General features: G+C 39.0%; 1 protein-coding gene across 2 annotated transcripts in view; it reads left to right on the top strand.

Moving 5' to 3' along the window:
- TTC27 (tetratricopeptide repeat domain 27) overlaps positions 1-8,396 on the top strand; it is a 172,277-nt gene extending 163,881 nt beyond the window's left edge. The window contains exons 18-21 of one of the 2 annotated variants that reach the window (XM_040224606.1): positions 236-347; positions 4,339-4,439; positions 5,622-5,683; positions 8,157-8,396. In XM_040224606.1, the coding sequence (XP_040080540.1) occupies positions 236-347; positions 4,339-4,439; positions 5,622-5,642 (234 nt within the window). In that variant the 3' untranslated portion in view covers positions 5,643-5,683; positions 8,157-8,396. The remainder of the gene's footprint in view (positions 1-235; positions 348-4,338; positions 4,440-5,621; positions 5,684-8,156) is intronic. The other variant, XM_040224605.1, reaches the window with a different exon arrangement.
- Positions 8,397-10,327: the final 1,931 nt, after the last annotated feature.

Genomic DNA, 10,327 nt, shown 5'->3' on the forward strand with positions numbered 1-10,327 from the left:
GCCTTTTAATTTTTGGAGGGAAGTGTCTCCAGTCAGACATGCTCATTTGATTTAACTGCTCGTTGCTGTTGGATGTGCATCTATATCCCTTCTTTGATGAGAATAATGCGGAGACTGTGCTGCATAACGCAGAGGCTGGCTTTTCAGCTGGAATTAGTTCCATATGACTTCCAGGAAGCAGAGTTTGAAATGTGAATTCTGCTTGTTCTGAATGCTGTTCTTTTTCTTTCCTCAGGCATTCCAGTATCTCTCTAAGGCATACAAGTGTGACACACAGTCCAGTTGTTGGGAGAAAAATATTACGTCATTTAAGGAAGTGGTTCAAAGAGCCTTAGGACTCGCACATGGTACTTGATGTAACGTTTGATATCCATGGTATATTTTAATGTATTTCTACTGATAGGAAAACATATTAGTCAAAAGCGAAATTCCATTTCAGATATTTCAGATTATTTCACTGTATTAGAATTTTTGTAGTTAATTTAGCAAACATTTATAGATTAACTATTATGTAGTAGGCATCCTTGGAGAAGGCAGTGGCACCCGACTCCAGTGCTTTTGCCTGGAGAATCCCAGGGACGGGGGAGCCTGGTGGGCTGCCGTCTATGGGGTCGCACAGAGTCAGACACGATTGAAGTGACTTAGCAGCAGCAGCAGCAGTAGACACCGTAGAACAATGAGAAGAAATAGGCTAGAGGCTTAAATAGCGTTTGAATAAGTGACAGATGGGTAGGAAATACCTTTACAGCTGTGTTTAATCTTCACACGGAAGTAACCTCCTGCATTGATGATCTAGTAGTAAGAAAATCTGAACTCATATTCTTCTTTTGTAAATGAAAATATTAAGAGTACATAGATTTCTGGAGTGCATAGCAGTATATTTTAATGTGTGGTATTTGAGGGGAGAAATAACCTTACCTAGAAAATTGTATGCCTTTTAGGGAAAGATATTCCAGATAAAGGCTGCTTTTAATTATTTGCATTAATGAAAAGTATACCAGTTACAGGCAATAATGCACTTTTATATTTATGTTTGAACACAGGCATGTGATGCCCTGGGAATGCAATTCAAATAAAATAATGAAGCCACACTGTCAAGGACTGAATTACAAGGACTGTGAATCTATCCTAAAGTCCTCGTATAACTTCTGCAACTAATAGTTGCCGCAAATAGGGCACCAACAAGGGGCAGTTATAAAGGGCAGACCTGTGGACTCAGGTGGCCCTGAGCTCCAGGACCAGCTCTACCACATGCTAACTCAGTGACTTGGGGTCACCATTACTTACCTTCTCTGACCCTTAGTTCCCTTGTCATGAAAATGGGGATAATACCAATGGTTGTTACGAAAAATACTTAAAAGCATATTGAAACACTTAACAGGATCTTACACATGGTGTAAATGTTAATCCCATACCTCCTCACCCCCGCCCTGTTCTTTCTGTAGTAGAGGATCTGAGTTGGGTGATAAGGGACCCAAAACTAAAAAGGGAAAAATGAGTAAGAATAAAGCTTAACTTGGCCTTGAAAAAAGTCAGGGAATGTTCAAACAGTTTAGAAATGGGCTTATTAGTTAATAATTCTACTTGTCATTGACAAAAAGATATAAATATCCAATTTCCTGGGCCACCCACCCCTTGACAGATAAGGTAGAAGTTAGACTCTGTGTAGCTGAAACTCAGTATAGAAGAGGTTCAGATACTTTCTGACAGGCCAGTGGAAGGAAGGTCGGGGGTGGCTGGAATTTACAAAGCTTGTGCTGGCCTCAGGGTAGGTGGGCTCAGCTGGAGTTCATTCTTTAAAAGTTCAAAGGCCTTTGGCCTTTGTGGATACGGGACTACTTCTGGAGGAACCCTTGCTAAAGTATATTATCTACACAGTTATAGCAGGGTGCAGTTTGCTTTGAAGAACTTATCTGAGCTATTTCAACTTGCCAGCCCTAAACATTTCTGTGAACAGCAGGTTCTGTATCAGTCAACACCAAGATATTTTCTGTAATCACTAAGTGGTAGTGTTAAACCTGTCAAATATAAATAGGCAGGTTAAAGAAGTACTCCAGGGAAAAAAATCTTCATTTTGCACCTTAAAATTGATTTCAGACTATTTTTGGCATGCTTTTTTCTCCTGAGAAATACTTAGAGAAAAACAAGTGTCCCTTTACGTTTCCCTTTGACTTGAATGAATTATGTGTTCATGCTCCTTATGGCATTTTAAGCATACCTGAGTGGATGCTTAGTGTTCGTTTCTAGTGATATTTTAGATTTATAAAGATAAATCTTAACCTTGTCTTTGTTGCTTTTGTGTAGCCATGCTCCATGGAAGAATAAGCTGAGTTTCTCTGTTACTTCTGTTCTCTTTTTTTATCTTTCTCCCAATCACTGTGCTCCACCTCACCCAATTCTGGAAAAGGAAATACGACATTAAAAAAAAAATCTCTATATGATTTATTCCTTTTTGGGTTGCTATTTTGAAGCATAGACATGTGCTCCAGAAAGCTTGGTAAGGGTTTCCACATAGGGTTGGAGACCCTTCTATAACGATGTTGTCATTGTGTACCCGTTGTTCTGTCTGGAAGCTATTCATTTACAGTCTGTGTTGTTCTGTTTTCTGGGAAAGGGTGGGCAAAAGTTCATTCCTTCTTTGCCATCCAGGAACTTTTAAAATCATAGTTATGCATTTTAACTACAGTCTGCCTGGAGGAAGCATAGCTGTCTTGGATTTCCTGATGATTTGAAACAGCAGGTTATTTCTCTCTCTCTCTCTCTCTCTCTCCGTCTCTAATGCTTCTTGAAAATAGGATTGAGGGGGACTAATAGAGTGTTTGTCTCTTTGCTCTCTGTTTTGTTTTTCTCAAAATGACAAGGATTGAAAACAGAATCACAGCTGTTTTTGATATGTCACTAGGTACTAAACAACCCAAGTATCTCACTTATGGTAGTTACAACCTTCCTCTATTATGGGACACAGACATCATAATCCTCAATATCTCCAGGTTATCCTATGCCCTTTAAAAATGAGTGTGACATTGTTGACTCCCATGCATCCTTTCAAAATCTAGTTATTATTTTGGAATAGGAATGCCAGACATAGCTCTCATGCCATAGAAGGTATTAATGAATGACAAACCTATTTTACCAGGCACACACAACCTCTGCTAGTTTACATACAGGAAGAAATCTGTTGTCTACCCCTGTTCTAAGATACAGGGTACTGAGTAGACTTCAGTTGCTGCACTGTTTGCTGCTAAGTCGCTTCAGTCGTGTCCAACGCTATGCAACCCCATAGATGGCAGCCCAGCAGGCTCCCTCGTCCCTGGGATTCTCCAGGCAAGAACACTGGAGTGGGTTGCCATTTCCTTCTCCAATGCATGAAAGTGAAAAGTGAAAGTAAAGTCGCTCAGTCGTGTCCGACTCTCAGCGACCCCATGGACTGCAGCCTACCAGGCTCCTCTGTCCATGGGATTTTCCAGGCAAGAGTACCGGAGTGGGGTGCCATTGCTACACTGTTTAGTGGAGTTTTAAAATAGGTTCTGGTTATTGATCTGTTTGTAGGAACAGAAACAAGAAGGAGTCAGTGGAGAAATCTGAAGCATTATATTTTTACAAAGCTCTTCACTCATTCTTAAAAAACCTTAATATCCAGGCCTTCTGCTAGAAAGGGTTATAGCCTCTGTTCATAATTCAAGTTTAGGGAAAATGGGCTCCTCAGAATGCGGGAGGCAGAGTTGTTGGAATGAGTGACCGTCTTCTCCCCTGCTCGGTGCTAATGGTTACCAGGCGTGGCTCAGTGACCGGAGAGCCTGGTCATGCTCACCTTCCCTAAATGCAGGCACCTGGGTTGTGGACATCACTTCTTCCAGAGTGGTGATACAAGCCCCAAGTATGAAATACAGTGAGAATTGAGCTATGAGTATCTGGCATGTCACTTCCTTGGGCTGGTGTCATTGGCAATTGTGAGTCCCCACCAGGGACACAGTACTTTGGGAAGCCATGTTAAGATGAACTACGTCTGTTTTTGTGTGGGCATCTTGTCTCTGCCTAATTTCAATAATCTGTGCTTCTGTGTTTTTTTAGAGTCTATTCCCAACAGTCTATAACTCACCAGAAAACACTCATTTTCCTCAAAAGTCTCCTTTGAGCAATAAATTATCCTTTTTAAGGGATAAAAGGGAAAATTATGCACATAACTTCTTTTCCTTTTACTAAAATAAAGACTTTCCATGTAGAAGCATTTCTAAAGTCTGTTACTATAAAATGCTAATGAAATAATTGGATTTTGTGCCTTTAAAATATCATCATTATCAATTTTTAATGGATGTGTTCCATGTATTTCTCTTCCAGTGGCTATTAAATGCAGTAAAAACAAATCCAGTCCCCAGGAGGCTACACAAGTGCTGTCTTCGGTTCGACTCAATTTGCGGGGCTTATTATCTAAAGCAAAGGTGAGAGTGAAATGTGAAGTATTTAGAATTATCATAGGAAAAAAAAGTTTTTGGTGTCAGCCAGCTGCTCTTAAGTTTTCTTTACATGAGGGATAACTTTAGGCCCACGTTTTATTTTATTTTTAAATTTTGTTTATTTATTTTTGGCTGTGCTGGGTCGTTTCTTTGCACGGGCTTTCTCTGCTTGCAGTGAGTGCGGGCTGTTCTTTGTTGTGGTCTGCGGCTTCTTGTTACAGTGTCTTCCCTTTGTGGAGCATGGATTCTAGGTGCGCAGGCCTCATTGGTGTTAGGCTCTAGAGCGCAAGCTCCACAGTGGTACACAGGCTTTGTTGTCCTGAGGCACGTGGAATTTTTCCCAGAGCAGGGATTGAACCTGTGTCCTCTGTAATAGCAGGAGGATTCTTATCCACTGTACTTCCGGGGGAGTCCCTCCCATTATATTTTAGATATTAGCCCCCAGGTGGTTGTGCTGGTGAGGAGATCATTGACCTACTGACTAAACCACCCTACTCACGGGTAACTTAGGAATCTTTGAAATTAATATTTATAATCCTGCTCTTGATGCTTTCTTTAAATTAAACAGTGCTCTTCTACTTACATCACTTTTTCCCCAAATGTGGCATATATACCACTAGTAGCACTCGTGTAGATGTTATTTTAATATATATTTATTTCAGTGCATGTTAGAAAAAGTGTAAGTAGCAGTCAAATCTATAATTTCATGATATTATTGCTTATTTTCTATTTACAGTAGTGTTCTAATGTTTTCCTTAAAAAATACTTTTATTTAAATAAAAAAATTTATTTAGAGACAGATATTAAATAGGTGATGTATGGCTTGACAAAAATGTTAAGGTAGATGTCAAACTCAGGTTTGACAACTAAAACATATGCTGTCAGTTTACAAATACCACCCTGTGAACCGGTGCTAGAAGGGGGACAGCTGAGAGTCATGAGGGAGCTCTTGAGGAGACTGGACTCCACATCTCTACCTGTGACAGATCAGGTTTGGGACAGAGAGCCTGGGAAATCTGTATTCAGTTTCCCAGGTAGTTCTAACATGTAAACTAGGTTTGGAGTATACCCCTGGGAACAAAATTTGAAGTAATATAACTTCTAGTACAAATTAGCACTTTCTTTTCTAATCTTTATTTGCCTTCCCTTTTTAATCTTGGGTTGCAGCTAATCTTAACTCACTTCTGAGAGCCAAATTCATGGCATGTGAAGGTCACTTTTGGACACAGGTAAAGACCTTTCCAGAGGGTGCATTTTTATTAATTGCTTGATCTTTTCAGATCAGAGCACCATTTTTGCCTCTGTGTAGATTATTAACTCATTTGCTATCTTAATGAGTGTGTATTTTCTCCCAGCTTGACAGCACAGCTTCAGATTATGTGTCTCTCAGAAAGCTGCAGGAGCTCTCTTAAATAAGGTCAAGGTAGCAAACTTTTTTTGTGACTCTTATTCCCAAATTAGGGGCTCAGTTTCCTAGTTTCGGTGAGGTCATCAACTTACCCATGATTGTTTATTTCTTCAGGATGTACTCCACAAATTTCTCTTCTCTGTGCAAAGCTTATAATATATTAATTTTACATAAACCTAACTTATATATGCCTTCAGTAGTCTTTTTGTAATGTAATTTTACTTATTTATTTTTGGCTGCACTGGGTCTTCACTGATGCACACGCTTTGCTCTGGTTGCAGTGAGTAGGGGCCGCTCTCTAGTCACGCTGCCCGAGCCTCTTCCTGCAGTGGCTTTCCTTGTTGCGCAGCATGGGCTCCAGGGCACGTGGGCTTCAGCAGTTGTGGATCCCAGGCTCTAGAGCACAGGATCAGTAGCTGTGGTGCACCAGCGTGGTGGCTCTGCGGCATGTGGGGTCCTCCTGGACGAGGGATGGAACCCGTGTTTCCTGCATTGGCAGGCAGATTCTTTACCCCTGCGCCACCAGGGAAGCCTGACTTAACCAGTCTTGTCTGTACTGTCCAATCCATTCATATTGTGGAATTCCAGACATTGAAAATGAGGCCTCAGAACATCATCTGTGTATAGATTTTGTTCTCATTAGATCTCAACTGGATTACCCAAAAATGGGAAGAATTGCTTCCCAATACCTCCTTTGAAAGCACCTTTTTGCATATAATATTTGGGAGCCCCTGATTTTGTAGTAAATCATTTTTACTTTTCTGCTTTATAACAAATTGGATTTGCTAAAAAGAATTGCCTTCCAAAAGAACACTTTTCCAGAACACTTTAAAAAGTGAAAATGACTGAGGATAACTGTGTTAAATAATAGGCTCAGTTCGCACGAATCTCTGGTCCTTTCCTGCCAGGCCTGGCACGTCATGGAAATAAACTCCTAGATAGAACCTAGAAACTCACCTGAAGTCATCCAGTTCTTGTTCGGCCAGGACAGGGTAATTCCTCAACCCACAGCACCCCATCCTTGTACAGATTTGCTGCCAGGGCGGTGGGGGTGGGGGGTAGGTGGCATGAGGGCAGTTGGTGAGAATGCCAGAGAGCCTGGAGACGGAGCAGATAGAGCACTTACGCTCCATGGGACCCTCAGCAAATTTTTCTTTTCTGCCTAAGCCTCAGTTTCTCTCTGCTGCCTCCTTACTTTATAGGGAAGTGAGGCAGATTTGTGATGATTTACAAGCGCTGTAATTCTTAGTAAAAATAAATATGCCATGTAAGTCCAAGTTACTTTGCTCAGAGGTGTTTTTTCTACTGATCACATCACAGCGGTTGGTATGTCAGTCTGTTGTGAAATGCTGCGTAAGACGTGACTACACAGTTATGTGGCAAAGCTTTACAAAACAGCTCTGTGCTCCATAAATCACTGTAGGAAACTCTAAGCTTATCATGGTGATGACGCCTTCACTCAGAACATCTTCAGGATTCCCTTTTTAGAATAGCTGTCAGAATGATTGCTGTCATCTGTGGTGGTGGTGGTGGCAAATAGTCATATTTTAATGATAAGTTTGATTTTTGTAAACAATCTCAAGTGTGATGAAAAAGATAGATGGTAAGCTGAGTAAATTACATTTCTGATTAAAACACACACACAATGTGGTCATAAAATCCTGAAGCTAGTTTTCCTGGGTGCCTGTACTGACTCCGGAGGCAGTTCCTAGAAAGGCATTCCAGAATGTGCCAGCCATGGTGGTGTTACTGAAGGATGTTGTGGTATTCCCCCACCCCAAAGCAATTCCTTTTGCAGAAGGAGCTCACTTTTGTTTTAATGTGCTGGACTTTTTTGTTTTTACCCAGTCTTGATGATTGTTGTGGCCTCTGAGTCCTAAGCCATAATTAATTTTCAAATAGCAAAAAGAGTATGATTTATATGAACTTGAATATAAAATGTATTTGTTTTGTTTGTATACACAATGAATAGATTTGTTTTGTTTCGATGAATAATGTCTATTTATCCAGAGACCATCTTATGACATTGAAATGAATAATACAATCAATACTCAGGATAACCATTTCCAAGAGGAGAATCCATTTGAATTTACAAGTTGAAGCATGTTGTTTGATTCATCCATTGTTGCAGCTTGTTCATTTCCAGGATGGTGAATGGAACAAACACGACTGTTGCTGCTATAATGTTGTGTTTTTATTATACAAAGGGAATTTCAATTCTGTACTCTGTGTCTGTGTTTCTTTAAAGAGATGGTCATTGTTTTGATAGTTCTGCTTTGTTCTTTATGCTGCAGCAACTTTTTACAGATGTGGCAAGTGGAGAAATTGCCAGGGAATTAGCTGATGAAATAGCAGCTATGGACACCTTAGTGACCGAGCTTCAAGACCTAAGCAATCAATTTCGAAATCAGTATTGACCATCCTGGGAACAGTTTCTGGAAAAGGTGTTTCACTTTCTAGAATTTCTTTTATATCCGTGTATCTGAAACTCAAGATAGTGATTTTTTAAATAAATTTTTCTTGTATGGCTAACATCCTTGCTTTTGTGATTTTTTCCAAATGCTTGAACTTTGTGAAATACATTAAATAAAATGTTCCTTTCCTCTTTCTTTAGGCTTAATTACAGTTGAATTCACTATTTTTATTATTCTTGAGGTATTTCAGCACAAAGAGAGGGGAAAGTGTAGTTTTCTTTTTAGCATGGAGTTTATTCTCTCTCAGCCTAAAATGAATTAGATCATTCTCTGGAAAAAGTCTAAACAGGGGAAAAAAATCACACACTGCAAGTTTGTGGAATCATTAGATTGGCTGGTATATTATCCAAAAGTGATAAAAGAGTACGTTCGATGATGGAAACCTTTACACTTCTTGAGATTTTGTATTTGGGTCAGAAAGATACAGACTTGGCTAAATTAGGAATATGGGTATGGTTTAACTTCTAAATCAGGAAAATGAGAGAGAAAAAATGACATAACTCAAATCTTGACTCCACCACTAGCCACTAGTAACCAGACTGACCCTCCTCATTGTGCATAGTGCCAGCCTTAACGATGGTTATTTAATAAGGTTATGATGAGTGAAGACAGCTATAAATGGTGCCATATTACAAAAATGCCAAAGTAAAATGTTTTCATAGTAATGTCTATGGAAACAAATATTGAAGGCAGCAGCTGAATTTAATAATCTTACTTCAAAAGTCATAGTAAGGAATTTGTAGTCCTGGCTTTGGTTGCTGAATGTTCAGTCTTATGCATAAGTCATTGACCCTTGCTATTTTCCATGTTCTTATTTATAAAATGTGAATAATTTCTATTCCTTACTGCTTTGTGACTTTCTGCTGCCTTTGGAGATTTAAAAATACAGAATGTAAGTATTCTGAACATTAAAAAAAAAACTTTTTAAGAAACTGTCATCAGTGAAATTTGGTTATAAATGCTTAGCAGTGCTTCTTTTCCTTAACCACATGCTTCTCTTTCCTAGTATCATATTGGCCTTAAAAAAAAAATGTTGATATATGTCTCAAAGCAGTTTCTCTTAGAGGAGACACAGTAACTATGAAAAAGAACAATAAGATGGTGCGGTAGCATGGGTTAAAGGTAAATGCCCACTTGTACCTTTTATGGAAGCCATTGAGGAGTAAGTGGATAGATGGGTGGTTGGATAGAAGGAATGAGATTTTAAGATTAAAACCTTTTTATTAGTGTCTAGCTATGAATCCCAATAGAAGACTAGTACTGAAAAGGGTAAAGATTTTAGGAATTAAGTAGAAGATTGAAGAGGAATTTCCAGATTTTTAGTTCTCAGTTTGCTTTCTTTGGGTTCAAGGTAGAATGGCGCTGGTAAATGTGAATTGTCACTAATCAAGTCACTAAAGGATTGTTGCCTTCCAGTCTGTTCTCAGATGCTATAGTGAACCAAAATCTCCAGAAGCTGCCCTACACCTCTCTTTTCTTGGATTGGTTTCACAAAAGAGCTATTAGGTACCTTCTTTTAAAGATACAGACCTATTAGTTGTTTAGTAATCTTACTAGGTGAGTGAATGTTAAGTGAATGTTTAACATAGTTAAAGGAAATGTTGTGGTATTGGGTGGGTGACTATGGTAAAGTAGGAAAAGCTTGAGTTTTAACAAAACCTTGTCTCTTCCACCTCCTAACACTTGATACTTAACACTGTGGTACTTGATTTTTCCATCTGTAAAATAAGTGTTGTGATAATAGTACCTCCTATCAAGTTCTTCATATCACTTACAGCACTTTAACCTAGCTGCAGAGTCAGTAACACAGTATCTGTTTAAACAGGTATATTTCATTTCCTATAGGGTCTTTAGTGCTCTGTATTGCTATGTTATGATTTAAATATTTGCTGTTTCCAAATGAAATTATAAATTTCAGCTTTGGTTTTTTAGTCTTAATACATTTGTCTTCAGAATTATTTTTTTGTTTTGTCAACTAAAATATATAATAG

The sequence above is a fragment of the Oryx dammah genome, unplaced genomic scaffold (assembly GCF_014754425.2).
Source record: "Oryx dammah isolate SB20612 unplaced genomic scaffold, SCBI_Odam_1.1 HiC_scaffold_25, whole genome shotgun sequence".
Lineage (NCBI taxonomy): Eukaryota > Metazoa > Chordata > Mammalia > Artiodactyla > Bovidae > Oryx > Oryx dammah.